General features: G+C 47.3%; 4 protein-coding genes across 7 annotated transcripts; 3 read left to right on the top strand and 1 right to left on the bottom strand.

Annotated features, from left to right (window-relative positions):
• The first annotated feature begins 646 nt into the window (after positions 1-646).
• On the top strand, positions 647-2177 carry LOC6544612. Its single transcript, XM_001972410.3, has one exon. The coding sequence runs from the start codon at positions 692-694 to the stop codon at positions 2078-2080; it is 1389 nt and encodes a 462-aa protein (XP_001972446.1). The 5' UTR covers positions 647-691; the 3' UTR covers positions 2081-2177.
• LOC6544610 (60S ribosomal protein L10a-2) lies at positions 2164-3590 on the bottom strand. Its single transcript, XM_001972409.3, has 3 exons — positions 3483-3590; positions 3027-3182; positions 2164-2719 (listed from the first exon to the last, which is right to left on the bottom strand). The coding sequence occupies exons 1-3, from the start codon at positions 3485-3487 to the stop codon at positions 2227-2229; spliced, it is 654 nt and encodes a 217-aa protein (XP_001972445.1). The 5' UTR covers positions 3488-3590; the 3' UTR covers positions 2164-2226.
• Positions 3591-4133: 543 nt separating this feature from the next.
• On the top strand, positions 4134-9371 carry LOC6556136 (NADH-cytochrome b5 reductase 3). Of its 4 annotated transcripts, none has more exons than XR_003407722.1 (5): positions 4134-4382; positions 7466-8119; positions 8182-8281; positions 8714-8977; positions 9050-9079. XR_003407722.1 is itself a non-coding variant. In XM_026977904.1 (4 exons), the coding sequence occupies exons 1-4, from the start codon at positions 4359-4361 to the stop codon at positions 9220-9222; spliced, it is 951 nt and encodes a 316-aa protein (XP_026833705.1). In that variant the 5' UTR covers positions 4134-4358; the 3' UTR covers positions 9223-9371. The 4 variants fall into 4 exon arrangements, 2 of the variants coding, with proteins under 2 accessions (XP_026833705.1, XP_026833706.1); XR_003407723.1 differs by lacking the exon at positions 4134-4382 and adding an exon at positions 6122-6406 and having other exon boundaries at positions 9050-9086; XM_026977904.1 differs by lacking the exon at positions 8714-8977 and having other exon boundaries at positions 9050-9371.
• LOC6544609 (serine/threonine-protein phosphatase 4 catalytic subunit) lies at positions 4343-5783 on the top strand. Its single transcript, XM_026977906.1, has 2 exons — positions 4343-4382; positions 4758-5783. The coding sequence occupies exon 2, from the start codon at positions 4857-4859 to the stop codon at positions 5781-5783; it is 927 nt and encodes a 308-aa protein (XP_026833707.1). The 5' UTR covers positions 4343-4382; positions 4758-4856.
• Positions 9372-14572: the final 5201 nt, after the last annotated feature.

The raw sequence follows: 14572 nt of genomic DNA, 5'->3' as shown, positions 1-14572 counted from the left end.
TATCGCATATATTTCTTCCTATCGCATATGGTTATTTATTCCTATCGCATATGATCCTTTATTCCTATCGCATATGATCCTTTTTTAATTTCATTCGCTTTCGTAACGCATTTACGCGCATTGATGCCAAATTTCGCTCTAGCGAACACATTCTACACTCTAGCTACATTTAAATCGACTTTTCATTCGTAAAAAAAATAGGAAATGAAAAAGCTAATTAGCTTAACAACAACCGACATGTACGAGTACTTACGAGGGCTGCGGAATATGATATATATATATGTATACATATATGTATACATAACTTCTAATTTAATATAAATTAAAATTTGAACTAAACGAATTAATGTACATATGTATGTATATAGTCTGAAATACATCGATTTTGAAACCCTACACATACAACCCGCCCAATATGCTAAATACATACATAGGTAGCAGTAAACTTATGAAACGAGATTTTTCTTAAAAAAAATAAATTAATTTGTTCTGCTGAGATAAAAAATATGCGACTTTTATTGTTGTTTTGAGCAAAAAACAGCCGACATAGCGCAGTGTGAACGCAAAATCCTCGATTACTTTAAAATCGATAGCTATTGGTTCTGGGATATTAGAGACTTGCCGATTATCAATGAGCTCTGCTTACTCTTAGTATCCCATCCCTATTACGAGTTGTGTAGAAAAATCGCAAATGGATGAGGAAGTGGAGTTAATCAATCGCAATTTAAGCGATGCGCTGGCCCAGTTGAAAAACAGTAAACACAATAGCTTGCAGTATCGTAAGCTAAAGATGGCTCGCCTGATACGACTACACCTGCAGCACGTGCAAACTACGGTGGTTACGCTCAGGCGAAGGACGCAGCAGAGGACCAGGCGGCGGTTAAGGATGCTGCGCGCATTTTTTATGCGCCAGATGATGGAGATGCATTCAAACTACCTGCACACGTACGCCATGCTGTGTCGGAAGCATTCCCAAGTCGTGAGCACGGACTCGGAAACCAGCGATGTCGATGGAGAACCGCAGGTGGAGATTGGCATGCAAGGAACTTTTCCCTGCTTCGATTCCCATTTCTTTGAGCATGTGATTCCTGAGCTGAGCGAGGAGGAGTTCCTCAACACACTCCATGTGACCCGGGGAACTTTTGAGACCTTGTGCAAGCAATTGTCTCCCACTCTGCGCACATCGGATGAACTGACACAAAGAGCGCCATCAATTTCTACCGAAAAGTGTGTGGCTCTGGCCCTGTACTTCTTGGCCAGCGGCGAGCGGCTCTCTTTGATTGCCGAGCGATTTTCCCTGCCCCGTCCAAGGACCATCAAGTGTCTAAAGGTCTTTTGCAACGCCGTGATGTCTACGTTAGGCCGGGCGCTGCGCCAATTGCCACAGCATCCAGTGGACTGCAATAGTGTGGCCGAAGGGTTCCAGCGCGAAAGCAACATGCCCGCCGCACTCGTCGGCGTCCTTGGCGTCTGTTCCATTCCCATCCGGGCCAATGGCGACGCCAAGAACTCCATACTGCGCATGGAGTATCTGCTGGATGATCGAATGCTCTTTCGGGAACTGCAATTGGGATGTGGCTTGCGTGCCACCCTGGGACCCATGTTTTCCCACGCACCAAATACTCTTACCGCAATCCCTAAATTCCGCATTAACTCCCGCCCAGTTCCGGCATTTGTCTTGGCTCCGGTGTACCAGAACTATCCACTGCGTCCTTGGCTTTTGCAGCGCTATACTGATCCGATAGCTCCGCACGAGCACGACTTTAATGAGGTTGCCGAGCATCTGCAGGAGTTGAGTGACTGCGCATTGCATCGTCTCATGTCCCGCTGGAGTTTCCTTAGCCAGCCCCTGGACATTAGCTTTCACACAGCTTCATGCATCATCACAGCAGCCGCAGTGCTGCACAATCTACTGGAAGAACTGAGCGAACCCCACATGCTTGAGTGGGGCAACTCGGTGGACGTTTCCAAGTTCCGGGCAGAGCCGCTGCCTGATTCAGTCAGCGAGGACGTCGAGTATCACGCGGCGCTAGAAGTGCGAGATTTCTTAGCCAGAACCATAAGCTCCACTGAAATGTAAGGCAGCAATACAAATCGGTGTGCAAATGACTTTTTATATGCAAGCTCTAGAGATAATAGCTAAAATATTAAAACCAAATTAAATTACATTACAAAAATGTAGGATCTTATTTATTTCAAGATGTACGAAAAATGAAGTATGCGCATCTAGTAAAGGCGCTGGGGCGGTCCCATGGAGGACTTGACGTGCAGGGAGCGCACATTCTGCCAGTTCTTCTTCAACAGCGACACCAAGAAGTTGATCGACAAGTTGACGTTTTGGGCCAGCTCGTCGGACTTCATGCCCACGTGGCCGACGGCGACGGACAGGCAGAGCACCTTCTTCATCTGGAACTTGATGGTCGACTTAACCTCCTCGATCTTGCCAATCATAGACTCCTGATGCGACAGCAGGGCAGGGAACTTGCCGGCCTTGTTCAAGCCAGGGCCAAGCAAACGGGGAATCTGCTTGATCAGCGACTCAGAGGCCAGGAAGGCATCATAGGACTTGGCCAGCTTCTTCACCAGCTTCTTGTTCTTGTTCAGCTTCTTCAGAGCCTCGGCATCCATGAAGTCGACGTTGTTGGCCTTGGCTTCGTCGCAATGCTGCTGATCGCCAAGAATGCACACCTTCATCTTGGGACGAGGAATGTGCTTCAACCTGCGGAACAGCAAGAAAATAGCCTTAAATTAGACAGGGTGGGTCTTGTGCAATCAAATGATGTAGGTATAAATAGATGGGCACATGGAAAACTTACAAAGCCCTCAGAGGAGCACGTTTTCATAGTTATTTAGAAAATGGGGGATCGGTGTCCATTACTGGAGACCTACTCAAATTTTAAAGACCCTGAGTGCAGGTCCGTCGAGATGTGACAGCCACATGGTCTCGACTACCTGATGACGTGATGGATTCGACTCCCGGAGGAGCATCTTTCCAAAAACGTGCGCAGGTGACTTAGCCAACGTACTTGACGGTGCCGGAGAAACGCTTGTCCTTCTGGGGATCGTAGTTCTTCAGGCCGATCTGCAGTTCCACCGTCTCGAGGAAGCCGCGCTTCTTCTTCGCAGAAGCATCCAGCAGTCCATTGACGCCCTCATACAGCGTATCACGCGAAACCTTCGACCTGCAGGATTAACACAACTATTAACCAAATCGAAGGTAAATGAACACTACAAGTATTTAGTGATATTTAAACTGTCGAACTAATGTGCAAATGAGGGCAGCTCACATATTAGTTGCTTATTTGGCACATAAAACACGTTTTTCTTTTGCAATCATTTCCAAACTGATATGGACATGGAAAAAGGTCTAAAAAGCTGGTTTCTGATTGCCACTGAGCACAGGATCGCGTTTTTTAACTTTTATCTATGCTCCAACGTTAAGTTACTTTTTTTTATATATTAAAATTATGAATTACACTTACGCCATCTTTTCTCTTCAACGTGCGATTTAGAAAGGAAGTGGAAATCGCTTTTTAGAGCTGAGAAACCTCTAGCGATAGTTTCATGCACACGGGTGCTTGTACGATTATATATCGATATTCAATTCAATAGTAGTTCTATTTCCTTAACTAGTCGGTAATTAAAAATGGTTAAAATGTATATAAAGAGCTTAGAAATAAACACCTTGTATTTAGAGTAAGTAGAGTACATATGTACCCTTGTTTGGATAATACTAGGCATCAAAAGTTTTCATATTTGTTTTCGATATCTTCCTCTCTAGTCACATTTTCAAATGTTCATAAAAAAAATGTTTTCTAATGTATAGCATTAGGAAAAGTATTATATTGCGGATTTTCACCATAATATGTTGAGGCATATCATTATAATTTATTTTTAAGGAGTGTAGTTGTCATAATAACATCATTTATTTGGCGATACTTTGTGGGCTGCCAACTGGTTTTTATCCATATTAGTTTAGAAGCCCTGGAACTGCAGCTTGTTTGTAGCTGAGAATATTGGTTTTTAAATTTGCACTAGATCTCTGCAATATACATATGCAATTAGTTAGTTACTGTGTAAGTGTCTGAAGATTCTGTTCAGAGTTTCCTCTTTATATAGTCATTTTATTTCAGGTGATATCAGAGGCTCGTTCCAAGAGTAAACACTTGCGCTCTCTTTCCAAAACCAAAACTGAGAGTGCGTAGAAATGAAAACATTGCTTTCACCATCTCGCCGATTAGTCTGCATATTAGCTTAGTCGGCGTTTGGCTGTTTGATATAGAGTAAGTGCGTGGTGTCGGTGCAAATCGCGGATTATATAAAGGATTTGAGCCGCGACTGCATTGATTTTCCAGACCATGGCCCGCATCGTTGAGAGCAATGTAAGTTACTTGCCACTAAGTCCAATTCCATTCGCTGGTATGTTTACATAACTCCCGATTCGCATTACCTGCCCCGCCCCCATCTTTCTCCACACCACATCCATCTTGCCCCAATTCCCTGACATTTCATAGTTGTCAGCGATGATCACTTTTCTCTTGGCCAAATGCCTAGTGGTATCGCCTTCTCCCAAATCGTTGGTCAACAGTGATGGGAACTGTCTAGGCATATGTATTAGTACCCAGTTGTTATCCATATTATTATTTGCAATTATGAACACAAGAGTTCAAATAATTGAGAGAACGAAATTTTCTATTGTACTTGCACTATACCAACAGTTTGTACCTTATGCAACTGATTATTTAGCTCATTTATAGGCCCATACTAAAACAGCAAATAGTTTCTTTCCCATCACTGTTGCCCAGTGACGTCGCCGACTTAAGAATAGAGATGATGCTTGCCTTGTGACCTGAGGAATGAGTGATGCGGATCGTCTGGTGGAAAATCTGCGCCATGTGCCGGTCCGCCTGCCCAAGGAGTTGGAGGTTCGCCAGCTGTGCCGCTCGTTGAGTGACTTGCTCATCGGCGAGGCGAATCTACTGAGCCTGCAGAGTCCGCAAATCGTATGCGGCGACATTCACGGGCAGTTCGAGGATCTGCTCCACCTGCTGGAACTGGGCGGATCGGTGCAGCAACATCGCTACTTGTTCCTGGGTGACATGGTGGATCGCGGCAAAAACAGCGTGGAGACCTTTCTCATGCTAGCTGCTCTCAAGGTGCGACATCCGGCACAGATTAGCCTGTTACGGGGTAACCATGAGTGTCGCAGTGCCACTCGATCCTATGGATTTTACGACGAGTGCCTTGCACAGTACGGCTCTGCGAATGTTTGGAGGATGTGCTGCCGTGTTTTCGATCTCTTGCCGCTGGCGGCGATAATTGATGGCCACATATTTTGCGTTCATGGCGGCCTGTCGCCGGATATCCAGCGATTGGATGAATTTCGTACACTGGACCGCTGCCACGAGATTCCCGAAAGTGGAGTCATAGCTGATCTCCTCTGGAGCGATCCCCAGGAAACGCCTGGATGGACGGCGTCGCCACGTGGGCACGGAAAACTCTTTGGTGGCGATGTCGTGGAGGAGTTCACCCGCAACAATGGCATCTCTCTCATATGCAGAGCTCACCAGTTGGCCAGGGATGGCTTTCGGTGGCATTTTGGGCAACAGCTTGTGACCATCTGGTCAGCACCCAACTATTGCTATCGCTGCGGCAACAAAGCGGCAATACTGCGTTTAAATTCTGTTGGGGATTACGATTTTGAAGTGTTTGAAGCGCAGGCGCTGCACTCCAAGCCGCAGCCTAGGAAACCGAAAAAGCGTTGTCGTCAATTTTTTCTATGATTTAAAGGCGTCCTTGATTTTATCCGAAAAACTAACATATTGTCCACATTCACGGTGAGGTGGTGAGCGGTTGCAACTGGCCAAATCTATCAATCACTATCAATCAAAGCAACCTTTGCCATTCCGAAATACTCCTAGTCTCGTAATCAATAAAATACATGTAAATGGAAATTAACGCTTTGCTTGTTAAAATATTACAACTTTTGTAAGGGGGGGGAAGCTTATTGTTGCAGATAAATTTTCTTTGTACGCGCAACAGCTGTTTCTTATCAGCTGATTTCTTTGTTGTGTTGCCATCTACATATTTTTATTTATGTTATGCAACACTAATATTATATTGTATTAATATTCCGACTTTCAGAAAATGTTGTTTGGCCCAAAAAAGGGTTTAATTTTTCACAGTGCACCGGGCTGACTCCGCATCTCAATCGCAGAGAGCGAAGGAGAGAGCGCCATCACTGTAGTTGTAGTTGTAGCGGCGCTTTCACGCGACGACTTGGCTTCATTTCAATTGGAAATTGGAATCGGCGGCACGCGGTCGCACGATTTGCTGTGTGTGCAATTCAAATCGGCAATTAGTCAGTTTGTAGCAAGTGTTTCCTGATAATATGACGGATATTGATGTAAGTTCAAGTGCAAGCGTCTCTCTACCTCCAATTCCATTTCCCTTCCATGCACTCTATCCGTTTCTCTTTTCCAACTCGTGCTCTCTGTTTATCAACCAGTGCGTGTGACGTCATGGCTAATGGGTTTCAGACTTGTGGCCAAAGCAAAAAAAAAAAATACACTCATGTATATTAATGCAAAAACCAAGGTCGCTTTTGATATGGGGCCAAAGTTGGATGTCTCAAGCTAGTAACCCCAATTAGCAGCTGTTTTTTAGAGGGCGCCTTCGCAATCGCAAATATCAGTGTCGAGTGCAAATAATCTCTATGCGAGATGTGTGTTTATATTTTTGTGACTTTCTTATCACTACCGGTAGTTTCCACCAGTCGCAGTGACCTTTCATAAAATCGAGAATCAGCCCATTGTAAGACTAAACGCAATACCAAGTCTTAACTCATCCGTTACTGGGCTAAAAATTACCTTAACTAAAAACAATGCACATAAGTACATACCAATCAATGATGACAGAACCGCTTAGCCTACATACAAACATACACATTGCACATATGTATAAGTAGATAGATATGTATGAAAGTAGAAGATATCATTTAGACTCGCCTAAAGACATACATTATAATAATCTCGTTCAATAATTTAAATATCTCACTTAAAATATATTTACTAAAGATTTCTCCATTTTTCTACAAATTGCGCTTTCGCGAAATGTAGTAGATGGACATATATTACATACATATATGTATATATTTCCATTCCTCTCGATTTTTACTATTATTACGTGAACAGGCTTGCAGCGCATTCCGTCATGTACTATGGAAGATTAGGTTGAGTGAAGTGTTGCAGATAAGACTGTTATGCTATATTTAAAACCAAAATGCAATCTGTGCAATCAGCTTAAAATAAACTGTCTATGGTCCTGGTTAGTTTAAAGTATTAAAATATGGCCAAATTATTTAGGTAATGGGCACATAACCCGATTTTAACAATGACTTGATGTTACATATAAGTGTTATGAACTAGTTATTCCACCTATCTAACCTTTGCCTATTTATTTTCAGTTTGTGCCCCTCGCCGTGGGTGTAGTCGCCGTACTCGCCGGCGCATTGATTGTCCACTATTTCCTAAATAAAAAGTCCACGAAACCACGCCGGGAACCCAATCGCACCGCCCGCCTGCGCACGCTTGTGGATCCCAACGACAAGTACCTGCTGCCCCTCATTGAAAAGGAGAATCTGAGCCATGACACTAGGAGATTCCGGTTTGGCTTGCCCTCCAAGCAGCACGTCCTTGGCCTGCCCGTTGGTCAGCACATTCATCTGATCGCCACCATCGACAATGAGCTGGTGATTCGGCCATACACTCCGATATCGTCCGATGAGGATGTGGGCTACGTGGACCTAGTCGTCAAGGTGTACTTCAAGGACACGCATCCTAAGTTTCCGGCCGGCGGCAAAATGACGCAACATCTGGAGCAGCTCGAGTTGGGGGACAAGATCTCGTTCCGTGGTCCCTCGGGAAGGCTACAATATCTCGGCAATGGCACCTTCTCCATCAAAAAGTTGCGCAAGGATCCGCCCAAGCACGTGACCGCCAAGCGGGTCAACATGATTGCCGGCGGCACTGGCATTACTCCAATGCTCCAATTGGCCAGGGAAGTGCTTAAGCGCAGCGATAAGGATAAGACTGAACTGGCGTTGCTCTTCGCCAACCAGGTAATTAGCGAGCACTTTAGTTTGCCAAGTAAATTAACATTGTTGTATTCCTTGCATCAAAGAGCGAAAAGGACATTCTGCTGCGTGCCGAGCTGGACGAACTGGCCCAGAAGCATCCTGACCAGTTTAAGGTCTGGTACACTGTCGACAAGGCCAACGAAGGTGAGTTGCAGTAATAAAAGAGCTAAACAGCTCATGCCTAGATCATTCACGTCTTCATCTGATCGCATCATTTGATCATTGTCTAGTTCGGTTGTTGGCTTTACGTATTCGTTCAAAGACAAGCAAACAAGCTTTTTTTATTGTTAGAATCATGGACTTTTAAAGATTGTAATACCAATGTCAAATCTTTGTTTCAAGCAACGTTTAGGAAATTTCACTTATAGTAGGTGCAGAATAGAATACTACATGTTAGGCTGCACCAATCTTTCCCTTTCATCCAGGCAGTCACACTCGCATGTAGCATCACCATCACCATCAGGAGAATCACTTAGCCATTTGCCAAGCATCTATTATGTTAAGAATCTTGTGTCTGCCCCTTGAACCATGCTGCTATCAAACGCATGCCGCGAATGGGAAACGCGCGCTTTGTAGCCTGGTCCTACAACACTGGACACGTGAACGATGACATGATGCAGCAGCATCTGTATGCACCGGACGAGGACACGCTGTGCCTACTGTGTGGTCCTCCGCCCATGGTTAACTATACATGCATTCCGGGCCTGGAACGGCTTGGTCACCGGGCCGAGCAGCGGTTCAGCTATTAGGAGTTAATCCAGCTGAGAACATAGATACTATGTTTTGTGTTTTGATTTAATTTTACAATGCTGAGCCAGTGGGAAAGATTGTGTGCATCAGGTCTTGCTAAGAACACTTGTACGCTTTTAAATTCTTAACTAATATTGATATTACTTCATATTTTGTATCTAGGTTGGCAGTACAGTGTTGGCTTCATCAATGAGGATATGATCGCCGCCCACCTGCTTCCGGCCAAGGACGATACCATTGTGTTGCTTTGCGGCCCACCACCCATGATTAACTTTGCCTGCAATCCGTCGCTGGACAAACTTGGCTACCACCCGGACACCCGTTTTGCCTACTAATTTAATGGGCATTAAGGGACGAAATTGCATTTTAGTTTTGTTATATTCCTTTTTTATATGTTGACTCTTACCAGATCAGTTCGCCCACATTTCGGCATTGAGTCAATGTGATTGAAAGCCAAGCGAATAAAAACATTAATTAGTCTAAAGTTTAAACCATTGTATGCTTAGTGTTATCGAAAGAGAAAACATAGATGCCCAACAACATAATAGATAAACATTTATGTTGCTAAACATTGATGTTGCCGAACAATCGATGTGTCCGTTTAAAAAAGATAGTTCTTGTGAACTAGAAAAAAGGAACGATCCAGTTGGCGTAGAAAGAGTGAATCCACGGTATCTGCCTTCTCTTTGGCATTGCATAATTTGACCCTGCCATTTGTTCTTTAATGTCCCACTGCAGAAATTGTATTGATCATAAATGAGCTGCCAGCGCCTGCAGAAGCTAAAAAAAACTCAGCCGGCAGTGAAAAACCAAAACCAAAGTGCTACTAAATTAATCTCGAGCTGTAAGTAATTAAATAATAATCTATTATTTTGTCATAATTATATTAGTGAATGAAATAGTGAGGTCTTTAAGGTGTGTAGTAAAAATTGTCTTAAATAAAGCCTGAAGAATGTTTAACTTACTGGCGGAACACATAGTTATTGCCGCTCTTAATATTTGCTTAGGAAAAATATTTTCTTGTATCCCTATAATTCCCAACTAGTTCTAGTGAGGACTGTAAGGCATGTCTTCTAATTTCGAGTCACAAAATAGTTCAAATAATCTCTCTTACCGGTCGAGCAGTGTATGTATGTATGTATGTATGTATGTATGTATGTATGTATGTATGTATGTATGTATGTATGTATGTATGTATGTATGTATGTATGTATGTATGTATGTATGTTTTTTTTTTTTTTTTAAATCAGGTTTTATTTGGGTTGATTGAGGATATACAAATATATACACGTTTGCGGGTGGTTGGGGAGGGAGGAGGAGGAGGGGTTCGGGTTGTTTGGAATAAAGGGAACAAGGTAGATCCTGAAGTCCCTGCGGTACTACCGCTAGGCTATGCTTCGCAGGGCCAGGGTGCGCTCTAAGTTAATCCGGTGGGCGTATTCTGGCTCTTTCCCTCTCAGCTGCACGCAACCGCTTCATCGAGTCCGCAGCGAACTTGCTGAACTGGTCCCAGAAACACTGGTCCGAGATCATGCGCTCCCCTAGGGTCGACGGCTCCATTATGTTCCCCATTAAGCCTTCCCGGTCGCGGTCGAATCTCCGGCAATCAAAAATGATGTGCTCGGCAGTTTCCTCGACGCCGCATTCTGGGCAGTTGCGGTCATCATCGTGGCCGAACCTGGTTAGATAGCTTCTAAAACACCCATGACCGCTTAGGATCTGGGTCAGCCAGAAGTTAACCTCGCCATGGCGTCTTAGGGTCCATCTGGTCACGTCCGGGATAATCCTGTGGGTCCAACGCCCCTTCGTCGACTGCTGCCACCGACTCTGCCACCTTTCCAAGCTATGAGCTCTGGCGTTGGCTTTTATGGCTCGCCTCTGAGCAGTGCTGCACTCTTCTCCGATCTGCTTAATCGCGTCGAAGATCTCCTTTGCCTCTACCGCCAACAAGTCTATTGGGATGGTCCCAGCTATGACCTGGGCTGCGTCATCCGATATTGTCCGGAAACCGGAGCACACTCTCAGGGCACACAGTCTGTGCGTCGCTTCCAGGCCCCTGATGTAAGACTGCCTGTTGGTAGCTTCGGCCCATATGGGGGCTGCGTATAGTGCTGTCGCCCTACAGACAGACTGTAGCAGAAGCCTGCGTCCCTGCCTAGGGCCCCTGCAGTTGAGCATTATTCGTGCTAGGGCCCTAGCGACGCTCGCCGCCTTCCGATTTGTCTCCGCCAGGTGTTCTTTAAACGACAACCTGGTGTCTAGCATAATTCCAAGGTACCGGATTGCCCTTACCGACGTGATGGTGGCGCCACCGACTTGGATGGTGGCTGTCTCGACCTGCTTGCGGCTGGATATCAGCACGGCCTCCGTTTTGTGGTCTGCGATATCTAGCCCGACCGATGTGAGCCACTCCACTATGGTGCAGATAGATGCGTTACCAAGGCCCTCGGCTTCCCGAACTGTTTTTGCCACAATTACTATGGCAATATCGTCGGCGAAGCCGATCACCTTGGTTCTTCCTGGTAGTGGTAATCTCAGCACCCCGTCGTACATCGCATTCCACAGCAGTGGCCCAAGTACTGAGCCTTGTGGGACTCCGCAGGTTACCCTGTGCTCCAGTGTGCCCCCTTCTGTGTCGTAGACTAGTACTCGGTCGCTGAAGTATGACTTAAGAATGCCCACTAATGCATCCGGTACGCCTAGGTTCCGTAGGGCTCCTATGGTGACGTCCCATCTTGCCGAATTGAACGCATTACGGATGTCTAGTGTCACCACTAGACAGTACTCCTTGGTGCCTCCTTGCCACCTGGTCCCTTGCACTGCCTTCGAGGCGATCTCCTTCACTGTAGCGATCGCGTCCACGGTAGATCTCGCCTTCCTGAAGCCAAACTGCATTGGCGAAAGGTCCCCTGCAGCGGAGATGGCTACCTGCAGTCTACTGCTCAGGCATCGCTCGAAAGCTTTGCCCAAGTGGTCAATCAGGCATATCGGCCTGTATGACGATGGACTCTCGGGAGGCTTGTTTGGTTTTGGAAGGAGTACCAGCTTCTGTCTCTTCCAGCGCTTTGGGAAAAGGCCTTCCGTGAGGCACTGGTTGAAAACCTTTGCGAAGGCTTCCGGGTGCTCGTTCATTCCTAGCTTGATGGCGATGTCCGGGATTCCATCTGGCCCTGGTGCTTTTCCCGATGGCAAATCCCTGGCTACCTTGCGTATTTCGTCCGCTGTGAATATCAGTGCCGATGCGTCCGCAGGAGCCGCGTCTGCAGCTTGCGGAGCCAAGGGCACTGCTGGGAACAGGTGTTCCACGATCGCCGTCATGTGGGCGGCGTCTCCGGCTTTCAGAGGTTTCGCTTGGCTTAGCTTTTTTATTACTATTTTATACGCTGATCCCCATGGGTCCTGCTCGGCTGAATCGCATAGATCCAGGAAGCATCTCCTTTTTGACTGCTTGATGAGTCTCTTCAGGATCCGACGGTTTACCGCGTATTCTTGCCTCCGGAACTCATAGTTGGGGAGGCCCTGCTCCCTTTGCTGGCGCCGTCTTGCCCGTAGGCAATTTCTGCGTGCCTCTGCGATCTCCTCTGTCCACCAATAGACTGGCTCCCGATGACGGTGATGGCTCCTCGACACCTTCATACTGGCTCTGCATGCCGTCTCAACTGCTCGAGTGAGACACTCCACGCTGTCCACTGCGTTCCCGCCGATGTCAGGATTCCCAAGTTCCCTTAGGAACGTGTCCCGCTGGAGCGTCCTTGGGTTGAATTGTCTCTGCGTTGGTGGGGCTGCGGTGCATCTTCTGCTGGTAAGGTCACAGATTATCGCTTTGTGGTCGCTGGCCGTGTATACGTCGCTGAGGGACCACTGTGCGCGCTGGAATAGCGAGCTACTGCAAAAGGTAAGGTCCACTACCGACCCGGCTCCAGCTCTGCTGAAGGTGTGCTCCGATCCCGTATTTAAGAGAGCAACTTCCAGCGACGCGAACGCTTCCTGGAGGGTTCGTCCTCTTGCGTTCGTGTGGACTGAGCCCCATTCTTCCGCCCAGGCGTTAAAGTCCCCCGCGATGACCACGTTCCGCTCTCCTCTTGCGTCGTTAGCCAGGTCCTCTATAATTGCTGAAAACTCCTGAAGGGTTAGGCGTGGTGGTAGGTAACAGCTGTACAGGCACAGGTCACCAACCACCCCCCGGACATAGAATGAGCCGATGCGCAGGTTCCTTGGTCGGCTTACCCCGTTTGTCAGGATCGCGGCGCTCCTTGTCTCGTCGAGTATGTAGTCCATCCCCGGGGTTCTTATATATGGCTCGCTAATAAGAGCAACGTCGGCTTGAGTTTCGCGCATGGTTTGGCTCAGCAGGTGGTGCGCAGCTTCGCAATGGTTGAGATTAATTTGGATAATCTTCACTTTCTCAGTGGCTTGGTACTCATAGGGCATCTTCTGCTACCCGCGATGTGCTTTGCGTCGGTTTTCCTGGCACTGGTGCATAGGAAGCATTTGGCCTCTTGTGTGCAGCTGGCTATCTTGTGCCCGGTTTGTCCGCACTTGAGACAGCAGTCGCTGCGATTTGCAGGGCTCTTACATCGTACCGCAATGTGGCCGAACTCCAGGCACTTGAAGCACCTAGGTCTAGCCTCGCTCTCCTTGACTCTGCAGACTGTCCATCCCACCTTCAGCTTGCCCTTGGCCAGGACCGCTTGCGCCTCCCTACACGGCAGGCCTATTGTTGCCGTTTGGGTATCTCTGAAGGAGGGTCGAAGGCTTCTCAGCTTTATTGAGCTTGGGTCAATATTAAACTGGTCCGCCAGCGCCTTTGAAAGGTCCTCTGCAGCGACTAGTGGGTCCAAGTCGTTAACCGATAGGAACTGCATCCTCGAGTCCTTTGACAGCGCTCGCACAGTCGCAACTCCGTCCAATACTGCTTCTAGATCGCTCTTCATCAGCGTTGCTTTTCTGTCGCCATCCCTGTTCAGCTCGAGCAATAAGCTCCCGCTCGCTGTGCAGCGGACCTTGTGGACACTCTTTTCAAGCTCCTGCAGTTGGCCGTCACTTCGCCTCGTAACCAAAGCCAAGACCTCGCTGTAGGTCTTGCCTTTTGCTTCCACAATCACCGCGTCGGGTCTCCGCGTCAAGCGTGCTTTCTTCCTCGCCTCCACCTTCGTCCACGCGTCTTGCTTGCCACGACTCTGAGTTTCAGCTTGCTGTGCCGTTGCTTTCTCCGCTATCTTCGCCTGCCGCTTTGGAGGGCTGGCTCGCTTCTCCCTCGGCTTCACCCTCTGTGGGGCTTGGGCTGCCCCTGGGCTTCTTGAGTGCTGCTTCGACGGGTAGGGAGCGTCCGTTTGTGCGAAGCTGTCTCTTTTTGGGCTGGGGTTTGTTTGTTGTAGCTTATCCACGGTTTTCGCTTTACTCCCCCCGCACTTGGGGCATCCCGGCAAGGCATTCGTAGGTGCGTTTCCTGGTTCACACTCCGTTTCCAGCTCCCTGCTGGCGTCCTCCTGAAGGGCCTTCATTTTAGCGAACATCGCTATCATCTGGACGTTGATGTGTCGCACCTGCTTGACATTGGTCAGGATCATAAGCTGATCCAAGACCAGTCCGATTTCTGACAGCTTACCGGCACACAGGAGCTGTCTATCGGCCTTCGTCCTCTTTGGGGGTGTTTTTCGACTCGATCCGGAGGGGCTGTTTGGG

Source organism: Drosophila erecta, unplaced genomic scaffold, assembly GCF_003286155.1.
Source record: "Drosophila erecta strain 14021-0224.00,06,07 unplaced genomic scaffold, DereRS2 tig00000021-arrow-pilon, whole genome shotgun sequence".
Taxonomy (NCBI): Eukaryota; Metazoa; Arthropoda; class Insecta; order Diptera; family Drosophilidae; genus Drosophila; species Drosophila erecta.
Note: the sequence above shows the minus strand (reverse complement) of the source record. Positions and strands in the feature narration are given on the sequence as shown.